Raw genomic sequence first — 25038 nt, 5'->3', positions numbered from 1 at the left:
GCTAAACAGCTAGTATGACACCAAAACGATGACATGTTTTTCAAACTGTTTTTGAAAACATTAATATCTATGAAAAAGTGACGTCATTTAAATATTTAGATTTATTTTATTGACATCCATATATTTGTTAGTGACAAAGAACTTATTTTACATACAAAACAAGCTCCAACAAACTCCAGACATACAGAACTATAAGTATAGACAGTGATTTTATTCAAAGTCTATGCTTTTTATTGAGACTAAGCTATTATTTTTGCAAACACTGAAGTCTTTGCATTGACACCTATCTTTTTTTTTCAATTTTTGTTACTGCCTACCTGTCTTTGAGCCAGTCCCTGTCTGGTTGCAGAGACCTCTGAAGCAACCCCTCCGTCTCCATCTGCAGCTCAGCGTCTCATTTGACTAGCGCTAACGTGGGCGACTTGTTTGCCTCTCTCCGCGCAGATATCGCATGTACAGGAAGAGCCAGACGACGGGCTTCCCCTCCCTCATCACCATCTTCTCTGCTCCCAACTACCTGGACGTCTACAACAACAAAGGTGTGGCGCAGACGCAGGGCGGTGGAAATGTTTTTGTACTCCTTAAAATTACTCACATTTTTGTCCTGTGACAATCTCAAACCTCGAGGTATTTGATCAAGATTGATGATTATTTGTGGTTTTTGAAATGTAGTTCAGGGCGAAAGGGCTTAACCTACTTATTTTTTCAGAACTGAACCGATTTTAGATTTTAATTGATTTTTGTTTTTTCCCCCTTTTTTTTTTTTTTTACTTAAAAAGACATTACAAGATACAGAAAATATTTTCATAAAGTGACTTTTACTTCAATCGCTCCTTCTGAGTTGTCCGGTGGAGTGTCATGGGTCAGGCTGTAAGGATTTTTGTTTAATTATGAGAATTGTAGTCATAATATTAGCAGAAAATATGAAATTTTACCAGAAAAAATGTCTTAATATTCCAAGGAAAAAGTTTTAATGAGAAAAGCCATAAAGTTATTAGGATCTGACACGAGCATCTCGGTCTGTGATTCTTCCTTCTAAATAAACTCAGCTGTTTCCATGATTGTTTCAAAGTTCGGCTACTGATTATAATTTGATGCTGATGTGTTAAAAGATTAAGTGTTTCTATTAATTATAAAATACAATTTACCAAAACCATGCCAAAGCATATATTCGCAAGATGCTCAACATTTCTCATTTTAATTTTTAGTTTTTCATGTTGGGTTTCTCATAAAATTGCTGCTTTATTTTCCAAATATTCCGACTTTATTGTTGTAATATTACAACCTCTATTGTAATTTCAGCACAAATCATAGCCAAGCTTTCGTCGGCTCTTTCCCATCGTAGAGTTGACCTGAATTCAAAGTCCACACATGAGTAGAATCTGCAAAACACACTTTTCAAACAAGATGGCGGCTCTTGGTGTGCTGATTTCACTCTGAATTATGAAAAGCCAAAAGGCTGTATTGGTGAAGAAAGATATCCAGATTTTCCAAAAAATGAAATCTTCAAAAAACCAAAAATTATTTTTTGGTTTTCATAAATCCAGCTGTTGATAAAAATAACTGAATTTCTGTTCTACTGGCCTATCGGATAAAAATAAAATACATAACGGCTTGTCGTTGCAATGTGAGACAAATGTGAGTGTGAATACTTTAGCAAGTTTTTACTGGTTTATTTTATACACGTATTTGAAACAGAGTCAGAGTTTCAGCTTTAGAACCGTTCTTCTAAAGTTTTCGTCCTGTACAAGCAGCCTAATTGTGTGTGTGTGTGTGTGTGTGCGTGTGTGTGTGTGTGTGTGTGTGTGTGTAGCGGCGGTGTTAAAGTATGAGAACAATGTGATGAACATCCGTCAGTTCAACTGCTCTCCACACCCCTACTGGCTGCCCAACTTCATGGACGTCTTCACATGGTCGCTGCCTTTCGTAGGAGAAAAAGGTACCAAGCATAAACAGTCCATCCAGATGGACACACCGCATGACCTCTGACCCATCAATAGTAAATAAATATTGATGGTACCTGCAGACACATTCACATTTTATCACCCAAATATTTTCAAACTGCCCCTCGGTCAGCTAATCTCCACTGAGACCATGAAGAAAAGGCACAAATCAGAATTTAATTCACTGATCGAAGTGTCAGTCTTAACTTATGCTATGAGTTATTAAAGTGTGACAACAAGGAAACGTTATGTTGTCAAGTAGACAAAAATCTGCCTTGAAACCACACATAAATATCTAATTTACGTAATTATTTCAGTGTTTGAATGGGAAACAATAAGTCATGCTGTATTCACAGCATCTTATTATATAAAAAAAGCACAAGATTGTTTATATTTTTAAATCTATTTTATAATTTCTGGGTCCAGTTAGACCCAGTTAGAGAGACAGTTATGAATGTACATGGGTTGTTTTTTTTTTTAGAAATTCATTACTGCCACAAATTTAGCTACTTAAAAACCCATTTGTGCCCGCCATCTGTAATTACCCCGCAGGAGTCGAGTCCGACCACATGGTGGCGCCACAGTAAGGACAACAGAGGAGGAAAAAGCTCAAAAGATTTTGTGCCTCCTCTGGCTTTCTGAACTTATAAATCCTGATGAAATCTTTCTGCAGTCAAATGATGCTGTGTATAAAAAATGAGGATCACATTAGAGCAGAACAATTTACCTTAAAATACATTGACAGTATAAAAGGAGCTCCTTCTTTCTGATGTGTTTTGATCTATTTGACATCTCAAAAACGGAACAATTAAAACGCGTTTCTCTGTTTGTGACAGTGACGGAGATGCTGGTCAACGTTTTGAGCATCTGCTCAGACGATGAACTCGTGAACGACGGAGAGGAAATCTATGACGGTGAGACGTCACAGATGACAGAATAAACCTTTTTATTGTAAACACAATTGTTTTGATATATTAAGACTCTATATTTCTCTGTTGGTTTTACAGCCAGTGCAGCTGCAGCGAGGAAAGAGGTTATCAAAAACAAGATCCGGGCCATCGGGAAGATGGCTAAAATGTTCTCCGTGTTACGGTGGGTCGAGTTTCTGTCACACAACATGTAGGTGTGCACCCGTCTGGCCGAACGCCTACCTTTAAAAAAACAATAGTCTATTGATTCTGATTTTGGCTGGCAGCAAATTTCTTTTTGTCTGGAAAATTTAGCGACAAAGTTGCTAAGCTGGCAACACTCGAGTGACTATTATGAACCGAGAACACACAGACGTGACCTGGTGGAAGGGTCTGTCAGTCAGGCCTCTCTCTCAGGCAGAGCAACAAAAGAACAGTGGCTGACATTTAGACTTTTATGAATGACCGGCTTTCTGACTGAAAGCCGGTCAGACCTGGCAGGCCCAAACGTGTTGAGAGGGTCTGCTGGGAACGTCTGGCGGAATCCCCTGTGAGACGGAGCTTTAACTCCCATCTCCGGCAAAACTTCGAACACGTCCCGGGGGAGGTGGGGGACATGGAGTCTGAGTGGACCGTGTTCCGTGCCTCCATTGTCGAGGCGGCCGATCGGAGCTGTGGCCGCAAGGTTGTCGGTGCCTGTCGCGGCGGCAACCCTCGAACCCGTTGGTGGACACCTTCGGTGAGGGATGCCGTCAGGCTGAAGAAGGAGTCCTATCGAGCCTTTTTGGCCTGTGGGACTCCGGAAGCAGCTGATGGGTACCGGCGGGCGAAGCGGCGTGCGGCTCGGGCGGTTGCTGAGGCAAAAACTCGGGCGTGGGAGGAGTTTGGAGAGGCCATGGAGAAAGACTTCCGCACGGCTTCGAGGCGATTCTGGTCCACCATCCGGCGTCTCAGGGGGGGGAAGCGGTGCAGCACAAACACTGTTTATAGTGGGGATGGTGTGCTGCTGACCTCTACTCGGGACGTTGTGGGTCGGTGGGCAGAGTACTTCGAAGACCTCCTCAATCCCACCAACATGCCTTCCACTGAGGAAGCGGAGCCTGGGGACTCTGGGTTGGGCTCTCCAATCTCTGGGGGCGAGGTCGCCGAGGTGGTTAAAAAGCTCCTCTGTGGCAAGGCCCCGGGGGTGGATGAGATCCGCCCGGAGTTCCTTAAGGCTCTGGATGTTGTAGGGTTGTGTTGGTTGACGCGACTCTGCAATATCGCATGGACATCGGGGGCAGTTCCCCTGGATTGGCAGACTGGGGTGGTGGTCCCCCTGTTCAAAAAGGGGGACCGGAGGGTGTGCTCCAATTATAGAGGGGTCACACTCTTAAGCCTCCCTGGCAAGGTCTATTCAGGGGTCCTGGAGAGGAGGGTCCGTCGGATAGTCGAACCTCGGATTCAGGAAGAGCAGTGTGGTTTTCGTCCTGGTCGTGGAACACTGGACCAGCTCTACACCCTCGGCAGGGTCCTGGAGGGTGCATGGGAGTTCGCCCAACCAGTCTACATGTGTTTTGTGGACTTGGAGAAGGCGTTCGACCGTGTCCCTCGGGGAGCCCTGTGGGGGGTTCTCCGGGAGTATGGGGTACCGGGCCCTTTGATACGGGCTGTCAGGTCCCTGTATGACCGGTGTCAGAGTCTGGTCCGCATTGCCGGCAGTAAGTCGGGCTCGTTTCCGGTGAGAGTTGGACTCCGCCAGGGCTGCCCTTTGTCACCGATTCTGTTCATCACTTTCATGGACAGAATTTCTAGGCGCAGCCAAGGTGTTGAGGGGATCCGATTTGGTGGCCTCAGGATCTCATCTCTGCTTTTCGCAGACGATGTGGTCCTTTTGGCTTCATCAGATCGTGATCTGCAGCTCTCGCTGGAACGGTTCGCAGCCGAGTGTGAAGCGGCCAGGATGAGGATCAGTGCCTAAAATCCGAGGCCATGGTCTTGAGCCGGAAAAGGGTAGAGTGCCTTCTCCGGGTCAGGGGGGGTGTCCTGCCCCAAGTGGAGGAGTTTAAGTATCTCGGGATCTTGTTCACGAATGGGGGAAGAAGGGAGCGGGAGATCGACAGGCGGATTGGCGCAGCGTCTGCTGTCAAGCGGGCGCTGTACCGGTCCGTCGTGGTGAAGAGAGAGCTGAGCCAAAAAGCGAAGCTCTCGATTTACCGGTCGATCTACGTTCCCACCCTCATCTATGGTCATGAGCTTTGGGTCATGACCGAAAGAACGAGATCGCGGATACAAGCGGCCGAAATGGGTTTTCTCCGTAGGGTGGCTGGGCTCTTCCTTAGAGATAGGGTGAGAAACTCAGTCATCCGGGAGGGACTCAGAGTAGAGCCGCTGCTCCTTCACATCGAGAGGAGCCAGTTGAGGTGGCTTGGGCATCTGGTCAGGATGCCTCCTGGACGCCTCCCTGGTGAGGTGTTCCGGGCACGTCCCACCGGGAGGAGGCCCCGGGGAAGACCCAGGACACGCTGGAGAGACTATGTCTCTCGGCTGGCCTAGGAACGCCTCGGGATTCCCCCCGAAGAGCTGGAAGAAGTGGCCGGGGAGAGGGAAGTCTGGGCCTCCCTTCTGAAGCTGCTACCCCCGCGACCCGACCTCGGATAAGCGGAAGAAGATGGATGGATGGATGGATGGATGAATGTATACAAGGTAGATTGATTTCTTGTGCAAGTATTGGCCGATCGGCAATTTCCCAAAATTGAGAAGATCTGGGCGATTTATTGGCGCAGGCTTGTACAAAATCCAATTATCTGTATGTCTGTGTGTGTGTGTCTGTGTACAGATGTTTATAAGTTGCTTTCTCCTTCCTAATCTTTTGCAGAAGTCAGCTGTCATCGCATCCTTTTATTTGTAAATCACATTTTTGAGTTCTGGTTTTTAAATCTGCCACTGCAGGTGTGCTGTGTGAGGAAGTGTGCAGTTCTCTGAATTTCTCTCCCAATAACCCGTTTCTCCTTTTTTCATCCCGGCTCTCATCCATCCTTTGCAGGGAGGAGAGTGAGAACGTTCTGACCCTGAAGGGACTGACTCCTACTGGCATGCTGCCCAGCGGGGTCCTGTCCGGGGGCAAGCAGACCCTGCAAAGTGGTGAGTGCTTCACAAACAAACAGCCCGACACACACATATACAGAACCTCACAAAAGTGTTCACACCTCTGGAAGGATTGCATATTTTGTCACTTTACAGCCACAAACGTCAATGCGTTTTGTTGGGATTTATTCTGTGAGACCAACAGAAAATAGTGCAAATTTGTGAAGAGGAAAAGGAAGTATTCATAGTTTCCAAATATTCCTGTCAGAAAACCTGTTGGAGGCTGCAAAGGACCTGATACTAAGCAGGTTCACCCTCTGACAGATCTGACTCAGCTTTGAGTTATTTAGCAAAAAATCACTTGCTAGAGACCCAGAGCTGGTAGAGACACTGTAACAGCCTCTACAAAGTGTTGACTCATTTTTATGTTATTTAATATTAAAGCTGCAGTGTACAACTTTTATAAAAGATGTGTATATATTTTACATATTTGTTGAAACTGTCATTATGTTGTGTTGTCATTATGATATGAGAGATAATCTGCCTTCTCCCACTGCTAACTAGAAACAACCAATCAGAGCCAGGAGGCGGGTGATGGTGCTGTCAATTATACTTGCATACGTGCTGCTCATTCCCTCTGTCCCCCTCCCTCCTTTAGTCTCTGCTAAGCTACAGCTTCCTCCTGACAGCAGAGTCTGCCATGAAAGCTAAGGCTGGTTAGCATGGCCACCGAGATCGGCAGGTAGACGGGTTTTGTGTAGCAGTAAGTTGTTTCTCCACCTTTAGTACATTGAGCATTGCATGCGCAAGGTTGATTTTCAGCACTAAGACCCTCCTCCTGGCTCTTAGTTGATTTTGGTCAGGAGCATTTCTGTAGACGGCAATAGTAGCTCAGGGAGAAGGCGGAGGAACTCAATCGTTTCATAGATTATCTCATGTCTCATACTGTTCTCTCACGTCACAGAGACAGTTTTAACAAATATGTAAAAATCATGTTTCTTGTAAAAGTTACACACTGTAGCTTTAAACTCACTGTTATTTTCATTCCTCTTCACAAATATTCACAGTTTTCTGTTGGTCTCTCAAGCAAAATCCCAATAAGACGCGTTGAAATTTGCGACAAAATGTGAAAATCTTCAAGAGGTCTGAACACGTTTGTGGCCGACACTTCCAGAGCTAAGACTATGTTTGCAGTGCACTGATTGTACAAAGACACTCCACAGCTTTTACTCTGAAACACACCTTCAGAAACAAATGTTGAGGGGAAAAAACCCCTCCCAACACATTGACCAGCTTCATCCTCCAGCTCTCCTCCTCCTTTCCAGCTGTTTCTTTGCTCTCATCTTTTTGCCTCACTGACTCGCTCACTCTCTCCACCTCACCTCACAGCGCCGAGGATACTAACAGCCTGCTGAGTGTGTGTGAGCGTGAACATGGATAACCCCCGACGCAGACACGAGTCAGAACAGGACAGAACATGGACGGTGTTAATTTGAAAAAGAAAGTGTAAACGGTGACAGAACCGACACAAATGTGTGTGAGTGTGTGTGTGTGAGAGAGAGAGAGAGAGACAGAAAGCTAGCTAGGGAGCTAACTCAAGCTGCTGCTAACACCAGCTGGTCTCTAAAGCTGAAGCTGCTATGATAATGCTCTGAGGGCTTCGCATGTTTAAAGCCTGAAACATGCCTCTGACTCTGTCACTTTAAGAACTGTGGACGTTACTTGGGTAATCAGTTTTAATTCATTTTAACATGCTTGTTTGTTTTTAGATTGACTCATGTATGAATTCCCTGTTTAGTGTTTATGCAGTTCTAAATATGTTCATTTTTAACAACAAATTAAAAAAGAGTTGATTAAAAAGATCCGCACTCAAAAAATTAATAATTTGTTGGATGGACTCTAAAATAAAAAGACATTTCCAAACAATTATGTTATTCTGATTCACAATAAATAGACTATGTAGTAGATTATTAGGTCAGCAATGGGTTTAAGGTTGGAAAGTGTCCATCTTTACCCTTTAACTCTTTGTAAAATTATACCAAGCTCTCTGGCAGAGATAATTAGTGAGATAGAAGCAGATGCACTCATCCTTTAAAACAAAGACAAAAAGACATCGTACAGTAGGGGTTAGCATGATTAGCATAGCTAGCATGACAAACACAGGAGGACATGTGTTTCCAAGAGGTCCTTTCCTGAACTTTAAGTTTCTAATGCCTGGTTCACATGGCAAGATTTGAAAATGCTCAGCTAATTTTCTAAACCTGAGAACCCGCCCACATGACGATTAAAAAGAGTCATAGATATGACAGGTTTGGTCAAATACAACACACCACACTCAGACGGATTTTACTCATGAACATTGAGATGTCAGATTTAAAATCTCGCAAAATTTCTCGAGACCAAACATGAGTTCAGACTAAACAAATGTGTAAGAAGCAATGCCGGGGTCTATTTTTAGCAGATAAAAACACAATACAAAGACACGGTGGACGTTCTGCGCCACTTTGGATTCCCCTTCATGTTTCTGGCTTTCTGATTGGATACACGTCACAGTCAACGGGCTCATTCGTCCTGGGAAAATGCCTGTCCTAGCAGACCAAATCAGTCTCAACACACCACACACAGCAGTGTGTTAACTCTTAAGATTATATTTAAATACATTACAATAATCTCAATAATAATCAAATCGTCTTTAAGATTCTCAGAAGGGGAGTTCGGAAGAAAGATTTATATAATTTATCTTGCTGTGTGAACCAGGCATAAGGGATAATTGACATTTCCAAGTGAATTATGTTCTTTAACATACAGAAACTGACAGTTCAAAAGGAAAAATATACTTTATTGTAATACGTTTAGCCTTAATGTTATCTGCTGAAATTCTTGCTCTCTTGCAGCATGAGTATTTCATCAAAATTTATTAAAAAAAAAAACGTAACTGATTATGGAAATAGCTAAATTTGACTTCATTCATCCACAGAACAGTTATTGTCGGTTCAGTGTATGCTGGTGCATTCACTGACTTGAATAAGATTGGATATTTTAATATTTTTAGCCAGCTAGCCTCTGGTTAGTCTGCTACATACGGAAGAGGATTAGGGCCACCGAAAAAGAAAAAAAAAGAATTCTGAGATTAAAGTCAGAATTCTGACTTTAATTCAGAATTCTTTTTTTTTTTTTTTTTTTCGGTGGCCCTAATCCTCTTCCGTAGCTAGCTGGTGTGTTTCTAACACTGATAGTTTTTGTAACCTCAACCCATACATTGATCTCTTACAAAATCATAAAATTGATGTATTTTTTATATTCATTCAACAAATTATTTTGTCAGATTAGCATACCACCAGTAACAGTAAGTGACTTAACAAACCCAGTTTAGTTGTTTTTTTGAGTGTAGTTGTGGTCTCTCCTACACTCTTTTTGTGCCCTGAGGCAAATATTTAAATCCACAACAGCATGTTTCAGCCTTCACCTCGTTTTCCTTCTCCTCCTTCTTTCTTTGTTTGCCATCTTCTCCTCCGGATTCTGTCTTCTCTCTTTCTCTTCCTGTCATTCCTTCTCTCTCTTCTTTTGCCATCCTTCAGCTACCATTGAGGCCATTGAAGCTATCGAGACAGTTAAGGACGCTGAAGGTAAAATCACTCTCATTTCACTGTGCGCGCTCAGCCGCCATTGCCTGTGAGGTCATAGATCTCCTTTACCCACAATGCACCCAGCTCTTTTAACCACATTGCCTCTCAAAACTAAAGTCTGAAACCGCTTTATGCTGAAGCCGCCATGCAAACACACCCGTGTTTTTCCTTCTCCTGGGAACGCCGGGTTGCCTCCACTAAACACACAAACACATCTTTACATCAGATGCAGCTCTCAACACAAGACACGTTTCCATAAAAAGAAGAAGAGTGGGGCTGTGGTCACGGTTACTCTGATGTCTCACTGTGTCTGTCTTTTCCTGATGTGTAAGGGATCATTTAGGTCTGTATGCAATAAATCCGTCTTCTTACAAGCAGAACATGAGTTACTTATAATCGTTATAGAAAGATAAGTAGGATTTTAGGAGGAAGGTTAGGCAACTTTACAAGGTTGAATCCCAGCTTTTCAGCAGCTGGTCACATGATGACCAATGTGCAGAAAAGAACAAGTTATTGGCCTCTACGCCTACGCATGTGTCAAGTGATTGCATAGGAGTTTTATTTGCAGAAGGGAATTAAAAAACAAACAAAAAAAAAAAAAAACGCTTTTAGCTGCTTCTGGAAATTTCTGCTGTAACTGCAGTTCTGTGAAAATGTTTTCCTGCCCTTACACAGTTCTTCTTTCTCTGCTCACACTTACACGTTTCAGATTACGAAGGGCTGAAACGATTAATTGTATTGATTGTGATTAATTGATTTCTGAAATAATTGTCCACTAATCTGGTAATCGATTAATCATTAACTAAAGTAAACAGACTCGAAATAAAGGCTATTTGTGGAAAGAAAAACATTCTTAGCGCTGTTATTAAGTCTGAAATTTACTATACATATACATTTTGCTTTTAACATTAAAATGCTAAATGTTCAAATTCTGTAAAAAATCTTCTATTAATAATCAACAGATCAGCCATACTATGTATTGATGTTGAGCACAAAGTGCTGAGCTTTTCGCATGTTGATGTTGGAAGTACCTTTTAGCTGCAGATGCTTCCTGTGCCGCCAATGATCAAGATCATAAAGTTATCGCATTTTAGGCAACACACTTTTTATTTTCTTATTTAGAATGGAGTTGAATTGTTTGTTGTTGTCGGGTTTTTTTGCACCTTTTAATGTATTTATAATATTATACAAAAAGAGGAAAGAAAAATAAGCAAAATGTGAAAATTGTTTCGTCAAATTAATGGATTTAATCGTCAGAACAATTGATTAATCATCATTACCAGAATAATCGATAACTGAAATAATAATTAGTTACAGCCCTAAGACCAGGTTGGCTTGGATAGCTTTTTCCCTGTATATAATTATTATTTGAAAACGGCATTCAGAGTTCACTGAGCTCATCTTTTTCGGATATTAAAATGTTTTGGCCAATCTCCAACACTAAGTGTGACTGAAAAGCAGAAATTGAAGAAATCTGTAAAGGGGTGAATATTCCTCTATGGCTAAAATCCTCACATCTCTATAGTTTTAGACAGGAAATCGTTTCGAAGCGAAGCTGGGGAAAAAGGTCCGGGATGTTTGTTTGTGCTACTGAGCAACTTGTTGCCATGGCTTCTGTGCTGAGTGAAGTACTTGGTGATCCGTCTGCATGCCCTAGTTAGCCATACCGCTTTGTGCGTAGTGCTGTCTTTAGCTTACCTGAAGTACAGTCCATAATTTGTTTGTATGAATAAATTATGGAAATCCCTTTTGCTTTTATGTACTTATGTATTCGTAGCTTATGTTGCAGAGCGTGTTGTGGAGTATTTTGACAGTCGCCTTTGTTCAAAAGAGATGCAAGACACTCTTCCAAATTATTATTCTTACAAGATTTTCACGCTTTCAGAGTGTTTAGCTATATGTGCGAGAGCAAGCAGATAATGTACTGATACAAATAAGATTTTGGCTTAATTACTGGGAAGACTGAAGATGATTACGAGTTTCTGGGAGGTTGTTTTCCTCTCTGTACTTGTTTTGAACTGTCCAAGCTCACAGTCTGCAGATGCAAATTCAAGAGTGGTGAAATAATCTGAAACTGCTGAGAAACTCTCTCTCTCTCTCTGTCCTCTTTGTAGACGGATGGTGGATATTAAAAGCGATGTACTTTCATCTTCACTTCCCTGTAGTAGTCACGGGAGTCATTGCTCATTTCCTTTGCTTAATTTCTTAATAAAATAATAATCAAAATGCATTTTGATTCGTTCTTGATTGACTCAGTGTTTCGCCTTATTTGTTTATTTCCCCAACATATACTCAGATGATTTTTTCACTCATTACCACAGTGAAACCATCTGGAAAAACATCACCATTACAGAATTAACTTAGAACATTTTAGATGCGTTTGTAGCTTTCGCTTTATGATTCGGTTGGAAGGGGAAAAAACTACCAGTGACTTCCTGTTTCAGTGCCTCAGCGCTGCCCCGTGACTCATCAGTGCGACATACAATCCTTCCTGTAAACATCACACTTTATAGCCAGCACACAGTGAGCCAGTTACAGAGCTTTATCTAGTCGTAAAACACAGACTGAGCTCTGGAAAAGTATTCATCCCTCCCAGCAAACATTTTTTTAAATGATTATTTTTCCCCTTACAAGAAACCCCAGTGTATTTTATGAGGATTTTCTGCTATGAGCCAACACAACGTGTGGTGTTAATGGGAAGCAGAAGGAAAATACTACAGAAAGATGCACAGGTTGCGTTCGGTTGAACTGAGTTCTTATTGAGAGTTGAGGCAAATGCATCCCACACATTTTAGTTTTCGTTTCTAGAACTGTTGAAAAACCAAGTCTCTTTTTTTTTTTTTTCCCCTTTCACTTTGCTTTTCTGAGTGTTGGTATTTCACCTAAAATTCCTATTAAACACGTTTGAGGTTGTGGTTGTAAAAGCTGAAGCTGAAACCCAACAGCTGGGTTACGAGCCACATCGTTTTAGCGGAAGCCTCCTTTAAGAGAAACCACGGAGATGTTCAATGAACTCAAAGAAAGAGAAAAACTTCACTGCCATAAAAATCAATGTGTCCGATCAAATATAAACAGCATTGATTAGCTGAATCACTGCTGCATTCTGTCTTGCACTTGCAAAAACTAAATAAATCTTTTGAACAAACGTCCGACTGTCTAAAATTCAAAGTGTTTTAAGGATACAGTTTCTGTGCAGCTGTGCGTCTCTGGGTGAGGATGTTTAATTCACTTGATGTCTCAGACTCCTGATCCAGGATCAATTTCTGGTTTACGCCCAGGGTTAGTCTGGGTCAGAACAATCCCAGCTCAGCATTCAGACAGCAGATCAGTCGACTCCCACTGTGTGAGCCGAGTTCGGTGTAAAAGTGGCAAAGCGTTGTTTATCCAAACCCTGACCCTCAGCTAGAAGCAGGAATAGGGGTGGGCATTTATCGCATCAGTTGTCAATTATTGTGATGAGAAATATTGATTTATCGTTGTCACGATAAATTCCAATTAATAATCAATTAAAATCCCTCAAAACTGTTCGCATTGTTAAAAAATCATCATAACCCGAAAAATTTTGGGTACAACGTGAGTTTTTTCACATTCGAAATTAGCATGTTTCCATTAAGCGAACTGATTTTCATCAATTGGATTTGCTCAACTTTAAAGTTAAAGTTGATAAACGCACCTACTGTCACAGCATTCACACGCCCACAAATACAAATGTTGTTCTTGAAAAACATTCCCTCTTAAAGGAGACATTGGGACTGCTGTCCCAAAGACTGGTTCTTTGGGACAGCAGTCACATAAAGAAGTGATTTATATAGTTAAACCACAAGTCGTGACTGTATGTAGTCATATTTTTACATTTACTGATAATCATTGACACTTTCATTGATCAAACAGTTAGCGTATTTCGCAAAATGGATCTCATCTCCCCGACTCCGTTAATGCCATCCATCCATCCATCCATCCATCCATCCATCCATCCATCCATCTTCTTCCGCTTATCCGAGGTCGGGTCGCGGGGGTAGCAGCTTCAGAAGGGAGGCCCAGACTTCCCTCTCCCCAGCCACTTCTTCCAGCTCTTCCGGGGGAATCTGGAGGCGTTCCCAGGCCAGCCGAGAGACATAGTCCCTCCAGCATGTCCTGGGTCTTCCCCAGGGCCTCCTCCCGGTGGGACGTGCCCGGAACACCTCACCAGGGAGGCGTCCAGGAGGCATCCTGACCAGATGCCCAAGCCACCTCAACTGGCTCCTCTCGATGTGAAGGAGCAGCGGCTATACTGAGTCCCTCCCGGATGACTGAGCTTCTCACCCTATCTCTAAGGGAGAGCCCAGACACCCTACAGAGAAAAGCCATTTCGGCCGCTTGTATCCACGATCTTGTTCTTTCGGTCATGACCCAAAGCTCATGACCGGTAAATCGAGAGCTTCGCTTTTTGGCTCAGCTCTCTCTTCACCACGACGGACCGGTACAGCGCCCGCTTGACGGCAGACGCTGCGCCAATCTGCCTGTCGATCTCCCGCTCCCTTCTTCAAGATCCTGAGATACTTGAACTCCTCCACTTGGGGCAGGACACCCTCCTTGACCCAGAGAAGGCACTCTGCCCTTTTCCGGCTCAAGACCATGGCCTCGGATTTTAGGCACTGATCCCCATCCCGGCCGCTCCACTCTCGGCTGCGAACCGCTCCAGCGAGAGCTGCAGATCACGACCTGATGGAGCCGTTAATTCTTAGCTCCGGCAGCATGCAGCCACCACTGCATGTAACACCAAGCTAGGAACAATGGATGTGCCATTTCATGCGGAAACATTTTCCAGTCAAAAGGACGTGGGACCGAATGTGTCAGCTATCTGCACTTCCATCCCTCCAAACTGGTTTTCTGAATCCACACAGAGCCCTGCTGACCTCTCCATTGACCTGGCGCGTTACTACATGAAACAGCAGGTTTTGATTATAAAAAATTACCACACGTCCCATAAAATATCTTCAAGCTTTTATAAAACAGACATGAGCAATTTCAATATTAAAACATCAATTACACTCCACATTTTCTGATTAGTTTTCTGCTTCTTTGGTTATAATAAACTAGTACATTTTTCAGATGAGTATATGTGACATACACTTTTAAGGATGTAATCTAATATAATTAGTCTACTAACTAGACAAATTTTAATTAAAATTGTGAATATTACATCTAGTTTAAAATACTCAACTGATTAAGCTATACGTTGATTAAACCAATTGAGACCTACTAAAAACAAGCATAATCAACCTAATATTTCAACATTAGCTACAATTAAACCTCATTAAAACTAGCATAATTACACTAATATTTCCAACATGTCTCATCCATAGTTACCTAAAGAAGAAGTAAATAGTTCTCATTGTTACTTTTATTGTTACAACAGCAACACAGAATATCGTGACAAAACTTTACGTCCACATTGCCCACCCCTCCTTGTGAATATTCAATTGAAAAAAGAAATTCACATCAGCGTTCACGTCTCATTGTCAATTTTTTCTGAATCCCAAAGGGTTTGGATACACACACGCCTCCACTGTGTTTTTTCTAAATGTTAACCCTCCGCATGTGTGTGTCCGCAGCCATCCGAGGCTTCTCTCCGCAGCACCGGATCAGCAGCTTCGAGGAGGCCAAAGGCCTGGACCGGATCAACGAGAGGATGCCGCCTCGACGCGACGCCGTCAACAGCGTGGGGCTGTCGATGGGCCGCATGAACATGGGCGAGCCCAACGGCACCGACAACAACAGCAATATCCAGTGATCGACAGAAAAACAACCCCACTCCCACCTGCCTGCAGTCTTTACAATGATACTATATTTACCCAGTCTTGTACATAGGCATATAAAGAGCAGAAACACACACACACACTCATTACACCACACACACACACAGGAGATTAAATTCCCCCTCCCTTTGTTGCCCTCACATGTTATTTAGCCGGACTTTACCGCAGAGAGGCTGAGGGTCTTTTCTGAGCCCGGTTCTTCAGAACTAACCCTGATCCTGACCCTGACCCCTGTACCTGCACAACAACAACAGGAGACGGCCTCCGAGAGCAGACCTGGACTCTGAGGAGAGCTGCTGCCGTTTGCCGTGTGTTTGTGGGGAACCGCCGGGGGTGCTGGTGTGTGACGGTGTTGTGCCTGCGTCAGTCGGTGTGTGTGTGTGTGACGTTTGGGGGAGGGTGGGTGTGGATCCAGCTGATGGAGGGATGGTCCGGAGGGACCGGAAGCGACCAGGGCTGGAAAATTATTTCAAATGTTCAATTTTCTTTTGTTGTTTTTTTTTTACACACACACACACACACACTTCAACTCCGTAGGAGTTTGTTTGAGAGAGTCGAGGCCCGGCGAGGTGACCTCAGCCGCAGTCTAATCTGAGCCCTCGCTTTTCTTCTTCTTCTGTTTGCTTTTGTAGCTTTGCACCGTATTCACTCTCCATACAGAGTCGGGTGGAGGATTCCCCACCCAAAGCGCTTGGTCCAGACCTCTGGTCCAGTTCCACGTTGACTCTTGAAGACCAGCCCCCGCCCCCCTTATCTGTTGCATGTAAATACATAGAGGTTTTATCACAGGGTGCAAGACGCAGTATATTAGAAGAAGAATGCTTTATATATCTGTGGGGGCGTGTGTGTGGGTGTGTGTGTGTGTGTGTGTGTGTGTGTGAGGAAGGGAGGGGTTAAAATGTGAAGCTCTTCGTCCTCCTTTCTTCCTGTCTGGTCGCCGGCCTTTGAAGCTGGAAGCGGTCGTTCGGAGGAAACGGACTCTTCTGGCGAAGGAAGGCGGCCAAAGCAGCGAGAAGAAGCCAAGAGGATTAAGGTCTTTGTAAAGCATTTATATTAACGCATCAGTGCATGCAAAAATTAAGTTCTTTGATAATAATGTGAAGATTATATTTGTGCTATGTGTTTTTCGCTATGGTTTTTTTCTTTCTTCTTCTGTTTTTTTCTGGCTAATATAAGCAAACAGAGGTATAACGAATCATTTATTTTGTACATATTGTTAATTCGGTTTGTTTTTTCTATCATTGTTTGTGTTTGTTTCTTTCTTTTTCACAACGTGTGTTCTTCGGTTGGTTTGGACACTTGTACAGAACAACGGTACGATTCTTACTCAGAGTGTCGAGTCCACGTTTCGCTCCTCTGTTTCTTCGCCATTGTACAGGAGTCGTTTTTAATGATTAAACATGAATAACGAATATTAAACTAGCATCGACGAATGACCGTTCTATATACCGAGGCACAGGCATTCAGGCAGCCGAAAGCATGATTGCATGGTTAAGATTTGTGCTGTTCGAAAAACAGAAAGCAGCAGCGGACACGTTTTAACGGACGAGCCGGTGCGTCACGATTAGACGCAGAGTTTCCCAACCCAGGTCCTCAAGGCTCACCGTCCTACATGTTTTAGAGGTTTCCCTGCTTTAATGTGCCTGATTCAACTGACTGCAGTTCAACAGACGCCTGTTAATCAGTCATCAATTGAAATCAGCTGGACTGAAGCAAGGAAATACCTAAAACATGCAGGACAGTGAGCCTTGAGGACCATGATTTGGAATTTAACGGAAAAAAACGTGTACTCTCTTTCATCATCGATGATTCCTCTTGTTATTTGATATTTATGATTCTATGATTATTATGGTTCTATTTATTATGGACAATATTCTTAATATGTAAGCTCTCTATCTCTCTCTCTGCTGGTTACTCTTCATGTTGCGTTGCTCATTGGTTGATCTTGTGCTTCTTTGGGTGAGGTGAACCTCCTGGGACACCCTGTGCCATAGAAATTGTGCCACGGTTCTGAATCGTTTTCTATCTTTTCTTCTTTTTTTTTCTCGTTTTTTTCCGTTTCTGTTATTTTCTTTTGTCTTTCTTTGTTTTTTCTCTTTTTAGTTTTTCTTGTATATTTTTTTTATGTTTCTTTTTATTTCTTAATTTCTTTGAGGTTCTTTTGTTTGTTTTCTTTATTTCTATGGTTCATTTCTTAATTTGATATTTCTTTTATTTATTTGTCTCTTATTTCTTTGTTTCTTTTTGTTATTTTTGTGTTAATCTTGTTTCTCTGTAAGATTTGTGTTTTTTGTTTTCTTTTCTTTTTTTGCTGACTCCCCAGTCACCATCACTGTAAGCATGGCCCATGGGACGATCCACTTTTTTACTCTTGAATAAAATATGCATGAACCTTTGGGATGGATTATGAGTCTTTATTTTTCATTGAGCACACACACATTCTTGTACCACTCAGAGGACTCTCTGTGTATTGACTTCCATTTATGCCAAATGGAAGTCAATACATATATTTTTCCTTAATCCTAACAACTGAGTGTGTTCCTAACCTTAATCAAAACTAATCAATAAAAAATAATCCACACCATACTTCTAGAATGGAAATTAAAAAGTGAAGACGGGAAAATGTTGTCACTCCACAGATGATCTTTGATTGTTGGTGAAAAATGTCCTCTATATGTAGCATATACAAGCTCACACAAACACACTGACCACTGCAAAGGGTTCTTCAGAATCTATACAAGCTCTTCTTTTGTCATTGCCTCCTTTTTTTTATTTGTCTTTTTTTCTACTTATCTGTGAAACATTATTTGTAAACCGTATAAAGAAAACCTGTGGATAACACTGGGTACTTGTAAATATGTGGTCAAATGCATACACAAATATGAAGGAATTACAAATAAAAAATAAAAAGTACACAATTACAATTTCTACAAACGTTAAATTTCTGCAAACAATTTTCTTAACTACAACCTCACAAATCTGACCATTAGGAATTCAAACCCTCTCTTAGTCCTACAAATATTAAAGAAGTTCGCACGAGTCGCCTGATACACAGATAAAACTGCATTTACGCACTGATCCGGTTATGAGGACAAAAGCACTTTTGACTCATTTCACGCTTCAAACAGCCTCAGATTTGTGCACAAGTGGTGCGTTTAAATGCTGGTGAAAAGCTGGGTCATATGATTTTTACTCGCAGTCTAGTGTTTTCATCCTCTGAACGTTTGTCACTGTGCTTGTGTCGAAGTGGCGAAGACGTTATTTCGTTGGAAAAGGGAATATTTACGTACTTCTTTATCCACCTTATTCCGAGCCCCCATGAAGCTTTGTGTGATTTGTGGGCGCGACTTCCGCCGCAAACCGGAACCGCCGTTTGTTTACATGTTAGCAACTCGCTAACCGGCTTTCGTCAGAGCTTTTAGGCTGTAAAACATGTGGGAACTCCAGCTATCACAGCTTAAATGTGGCAATATTGTTTTACCGCTACCTACAGCTAATGCGGGGAGGGATGGCGACTTGAAGAAATGGCCGCAAATAACCCGCACTAGCATGTTTAGCTACTTCACTGACTCAGTTGCTTCGGATGCAGATGCGGGTTTTCTTCCGTTGGCTTTTTGTCCACACAGTGAAATGATCACATATGAAGCATTTTGGTTTCTCTGTTCAAGTTTAGAATTTTTAGCCAAATTCTTTTTGTTTCCTTATCTGTCAGTAGGCGATGAAAACTTGCTGCAGCCACAAACTAAACTTGGTCTGATTAGAGTACAACCAGGAGCAGCACAACAGTTACCCCCCAAAAACCTTCCAGGAATAAGGTGGATAATTCTCCAAAATTGTTTATAGACGTATTGTGCATTTTTGAGCGGTACAGATTAGATTAAAATCGATCGTTAATCTCTTTGTTAAATAAATAAAAAATATTACTTATTTAACCCTCTATGTAGGGCAAGTCTAGAGTATTCACTCCCCTGGTTGGAAAATCCACATACTGGTTGAAGGGAGGGAGAACAGTCTTCATGTTGGCCTGGTTAAAATCCCCCAGCAAAGACGGATAGATATATCTATTTATATATAGTAATGGTAATATTAATAATAATTATTATTATTAACATCCATCCATTATAAATCACACTAAATCTTTTTGGACTGTGGGAGGAAGCCGGAGCGCCCGGAGAGAACCCACATATGGACATGGAGAACCAGAAAACCCCATGCAGACAGAACCAGGCTGGGATTCAAACCCAGGACTTTCTTACTGCAAGGCAGCAGTGTTACCCACTGAGCTACTGTGCAGCCCTGATGTTTTATTCACACCAAAGGAGAATTTAGAAACTAATTAACCAAACAGTGATGACTTTAGATTGTGGCAGGAAGCCGGAGCGCCCGGAGAGAAACCTGCAAACAGGATGTTAACTTTTGATAGTTTATTCGCAAAATTCAATGTTTCTTCCTCCTAGTGTCCCTTATATGACAGTAGGCTGACAGGAAGGAGAGGGGGGGAAGACATGCGGCAAATGTCGTCGGGTCCGGGAGTCGAACCCGCGACGACCGCGTCGAGGACTCGAGGCCTCCAAATACGGGTCGCACTAACCCCTAAGCCACCACGGCACGCCCCCGGTCCCAACTGGTTTCCTCTTCTTCTGAGGTCGAGCTATCCCAAAAGTAGTAGGTTTTCTTTGGGGGAATCAGTAACATCCTGTTATAAATTTCATGCTCTTCTGGGGTCAAAGTGCACCGTCTGGGGTAGCTTTTCATTTGGGAACTAGGTACTTGTGGTTCCAACAGTCTTTCTTCATCTTTTGACTTTGAGGGGTATCTTGTGCCCTCGTTCAGGGCAGTTTTCTGTTTGTGGACTGTCTTACCTCCTGGAGCTCCACTGCTGCTCCTGCGTGTTGAACCTGACGCGCCGTCTGGGGAACATTTAAGGTCAGAGACCCCGGAGGATGTGCCATTTGTCGATGTCTTCGCTGAACACTCCGGACATAAAATTGTTGAAATCGAAGGCTCAGCTTTGAGATTCGCCGCAGAAGAAACTTCCCCAGCCGGGTCAGCTTGATCTCTGGGAACTGATGGAAGCCCGTCCCAAAACAAGTCTCCCTCAACATCCTGGGAGCTTGAGAATCGATTCAGATTCGCCGCAGAACAAACTTCCCCAGCCGGATCAGTTTTATCTCTGGGAACTGATGGAATCCCGTCCCAAAACAAATCACTCTCAACCTCCTGGGAGGCACTTTCATCTGAATCATTTCCAGGAAAGAAATGGTCGAATACTTTCCTCATTCCTGTCGTCACCAGATATCCTAGTCCAAAACCAAGTGGGAACATTAAAGGGTATGGCATTTTAGAAACACAAAAATCCTCTCTAGACACAAAACCTGAATCTCACTGAAACGTTTGGATTCTAACTGATGTGTTGAGATTCAAGCAGTTAAAGCCTCAGAACTTCTTTGATCTGTTGTGATGTTCATGATGTCGTCTGTGACCTCATCAGTGAGGTCACTGTGGTTCTGGGGAGGGTCCTGCTTCTGATCGTTGCTATGGGAACGAACAGATAAGTTCTGCCTGACTCAAACTGAAATTATGACCAAATATTTAATAAGTAATTTTTTTCCCATTTATTTAACATGAATTGATTAACAATAGATTTCTACCCTGGTTTTCTGTACCTGCTGCCATATGAATTGTCTTTATCCATTATTAATTTGGTTCTGGGAGGAAATTGTTCAGATTTTATAAACATTTGCAAAACAAAATTTTCTCTAATCTTTGTTAACTCTCTGATAATGATCAAATTTTATATATTGTTGTTGCGCAACATCTCCCCCCTCTTCAGTCTCTCTCTCCTCTCTCACTCTCTACTTCCTCTTCTGAGAGGGGAGATGTGCTACCAGCTCTCCGTCTGTCGGGTTAATTGAGTTTCCTAAATCTGCTGGGTTTTATCCTGTCCAGAACTGACGTAAACTCTGTTTAAGCTGGCATCGAGAAAAGATTCGCCTGGTTCCTGACGAACTACATCCAGGTGTCCCAACCTTCTTCCCCCTGTGAATTAGCCAGACTGAGCAGCCTGCAGCCAACTAGTTTCACAGAGCTCACCTGTTAACGGTCGCTCTTCTCTTTATGACAACTTGCACTTGGTACAGAACCAGGTTGGTTTTATTGACTTGGCGAGTCCCAAGGATGTTGTTTTACATATGGGCTACCAGCAACCTATAAAACATTTTCCACTTTTTCCTCTCCAGAATCAAACATCACAGCTATTTTACAACCATCAAAGAACCTTAAGGTGACTCATTAACTGAATGTCCACAACATCTTTTAGATTTTCTTTATGCTAAGTATTTTATTAGTAAGGCAGTTTTGCAAGGGTCAGTGCAGCTTAATTCAGTAGCAGAAATAATCAAATAAGTAAAATCAATCATCTAGTTTATCTTTCCCTAATGCTGACACTGAGAACTAAAAAAGGGAACCTTTGAGAAAGACGGACGGAGCATGGCTTTTCAAACCCCAGACCTGGCCTGATGATGAAGAAGGTGTTGCAGCAGGAGGAAGATGTTGATCGATGAAGGCCGGGATCTCTGTAGGTCTGATGAGCTTCTTCTCCGCATGGATGGTGAGGTCACACAGGACTTGGGTGCTTGTCTTTGCCTTTGTCTTCATCTTTGTCTTTGGGGTCTGAACCCAGCTGATGAGAGAAGTGCCATTTGAAGCCAGATGTTGCGGGGCTAACGGGTTGGTCCCCATGCACAGGACAGTCTTCGGCCCTGTGGCCCCGCCTCTTCTTCAGCTGCAGAGTTCTTTGTCCGTCTCGATCTTGGCTCGAAGCTGCCTGGAGGATCCAACCAAAGGTTCCTCTTTTGCACCAACCTTTTATAGGGTTTATCCACCATTTTGGTGCGTTTGCATTGGCTAGCACTGTTGCTGTGCTTGTTTCATTGGTTGTCTGCTCAGACAGATGATCTCATATCCATCACTGTTTTACAGTGATGGATATGATACAAATTAAAAAATGATACAAATTAAAAAATGTTCTCTAAAGGATGTTTTCTTAAAGATCATTGAGGTTGTTTGTCATGTCATGATGTCTCTGTTGAGTTTGTTTATTAGCACATCAGTAAATATCTGCACATTTTGACAAGATGAATATTTCTGCTGCTGTGTCAGAAAAATCTGCTGATCTAAGTCAATTGGAAATATTTTTTTCAAGTTTCAGGATCAATAAACAAATCTTTTTGATTAAAACAATTTATACACTTAATGGCTCTGATATCATCTATAAATTAGTAACACCTTCTGATGACTTCCAAATCTCCAATGCTCCATGAAAACAAAATCATTTCCTTCTGTCTAAATAATGTGTAACGTGACGAACAGTAAAAGGTGAAAAGATGTTTACTGGTGTCTGAATCTGGATAAAAGTTGTTGGCTTTGTTCATTTTGAGCAAATTAAACAAGCTAGCCAAAACTGACTGTCACTGTAGTTATTTTGGCTGCATTCAGACAGCAGCTATGAACTAAACAAAGTCATATGTCCACACAACTTCCCCACTCAACTAACTGGATACACCTGTTCAATTGGCCAACCACATGGCAGCAACCCAGTTCATTTAGGTCTCTATCTGTGGAGAATACAACCTGCTGAAGTACAAACTGAATATCAGACCAGACAAAAACCAGACATTTAGTTACCAGATGGATTGTTTTGATCTAGTGAGATCTCTCTGGTTAAAGGACAAAATATCTGGCGAGCTGAGGTTCAGTGGATGAAGATACCTCTGATTAATGTCAGAGGTAACAAAGGCAATAATAGCTGAAATGACCATTTTCACAACACCTTATAACTGAGAAATCCCATCTCTGAATGAATAAGATGTTGAACCTAAAAGCAGATGAGCTACAGTAGCAGAAAACCAAATCAGGTGCATTTTCTTGACATCCTTTGGATCTTTTAGATAAAGTAAGTTTTATTTAAACTCCACAGCAACTTGGTTGTTGTTTCTGATCATATGTGCATTCTTCTTCTGAGGGTTACTTTCAGCAAATCGCCTTTATGCCTTGCCACATACTCCTGGTGTTGCTGGTGTCGTGGAAGAACTCCTGTATTTTCCGACTGTGGGTTCGCTTTGCTAACCTGATAGCACGGTTCAAGTTGGCTCTCGCTGTCCTCAGTGCCTCCTTGTCGCCAGACTTGAAGGCTGAGTTCCGTGCTTTTAGCATTTCCAGTACCTCCTTAGTCATCCAGGGTTTTTGGTTGGCCCGGGTGATAATGTTCTTAGTGGTGCTGACGTCCTCTGTGCACTTGTTGATGTAGGCTGACACAGTCATGGCGTACTCATCGATGTTGATCTGGTCATTGTAAGTGGCTGCTGTCTTGAACATCTCCCAGTCAGAGCACTCAAAACAGTCCTGAAGTGCCTCCATGGCCCCCTCAGTCCACATTCTCACCTGCTTCACTGTAGGTTTTGTTCTGATCAGCAGGGGCTTGTAAGCAGGAATTAGCATAACAGATAGGTGGTCTGAAGAGCCAAGGTGAAGGGGGCGTGGGGGGCTGCTCTGAATGCTTCTTTGATGTTGGTGTAGGTCAGGGGTCGGCAACCTTTTCTATTCAAAGAGCCATTTGGGACCGCCTCCCAATAAAAAGAAAGCATTTGGAGCCACAACCCATTTTGACGTCATATATATAAAACCTATATGCTATGTACAAAAATCGATGTTGCGTTTATGAAATCAATGAACTGCTGCAGAGAACACAAAATTTTATTTCTGCATGTAACAAAATGCATTTTACACTTTGTTGATGCTCAATTTCAAACAAAACACCCTCTGTCTATTTGGGTCTTTGTATTTAAGAAATAAAAATCGAAACTTACCCAACCCGCACTGAAGGAAACATAGAAACAGAATGCAGTCACCTGTCCTCTTATTCAGGAGATAAAAATCTAAACTTATCCAAATATTATCCACCGGCACTGAACGAACCAAGCAAACCAAAAAATGCGCAGTCTACTTCTGTGTCCCGTAGTACGGAGCCCCCTAGAGGACATGGGGATTTTTTTTCTTTTGCGTTCCCTCGCAATACTGTACTGGTCAGTTATGCAGCTAATTGAATACTGTAAGCCTTTCTTACGGTGGGCGCCGTACTTTCTGTTTTAATATAAGGTTATGTGAGGTTTTTCCATGAATGTGTGACGGTACCTATGCTTTCCCGATTGGCAACTTGAATTTTAAGATAACTAATTTAATAATACTGTAAAGTTACCTTTAAGGCACACAGGCCCGCTACATATGAGGCACGAGACAATTCCACTCAATCCAATCAGTTCATTTATTTCAATTTTCTAGTCAGAAATATATTAATCTAAAATCACTCACACATTAAAATGACATTTACGGCTCAACTCGAAGCTGGCAGGGACCTACAAAGAAAACACAGCAAACCAAACAAAAGAAAATCGTGCACCAAACCAAAGAAAATACCACACGGAAAGTCCACCACCAACACCCCGAGCTGGCCGTTCCTATCAAAAAAGAAGAGACATTCAAATTACGTACATTTCTTGGTTATACAGTTCAGTCCTCACAAATCAAGCAATAGCAGTCCAAGTTAGGAGTCCGTCCTGAGACAAACCGCCGCGCCACCGCAAACGCCAGCCAGAGTGGCACCAGAGGGATCAGGACGAGCTGGTCATAAACCAGCCTG

The 25038-nt window shown here is 42.5% G+C and overlaps 1 protein-coding gene across 4 annotated transcripts in view; it reads left to right on the top strand.

Moving 5' to 3' along the window:
• Window positions 1–17737, top strand: part of ppp3cb (protein phosphatase 3, catalytic subunit, beta isozyme) — a 43589-nt gene extending 25852 nt beyond the window's left edge. For 3 of the 4 annotated variants that reach the window (XM_028009216.1, XM_028009217.1, XM_028009214.1), the window contains exons 8-14: window positions 445–539; window positions 1814–1939; window positions 2780–2857; window positions 2951–3035; window positions 5877–5974; window positions 9496–9543; window positions 15138–17737. In XM_028009216.1, the coding sequence (XP_027865017.1) occupies window positions 445–539; window positions 1814–1939; window positions 2780–2857; window positions 2951–3035; window positions 5877–5974; window positions 9496–9543; window positions 15138–15316 (709 nt within the window). In that variant the 3' untranslated portion in view covers window positions 15317–17737. The remainder of the gene's footprint in view (window positions 1–444; window positions 540–1813; window positions 1940–2779; window positions 2858–2950; window positions 3036–5876; window positions 5975–9495; window positions 9544–15137) is intronic. The other variant, XM_028009215.1, reaches the window with a different exon arrangement.
• Window positions 17738–25038: the final 7301 nt, after the last annotated feature.

Source organism: Xiphophorus couchianus, chromosome 23 (assembly GCF_001444195.1).
Source record: "Xiphophorus couchianus chromosome 23, X_couchianus-1.0, whole genome shotgun sequence".
NCBI lineage: Eukaryota > Metazoa > Chordata > Actinopteri > Cyprinodontiformes > Poeciliidae > Xiphophorus > Xiphophorus couchianus.
The sequence above is the reverse complement of the archived record's forward strand: the minus strand, read 5'-3'. Positions and strand labels throughout refer to the sequence as shown.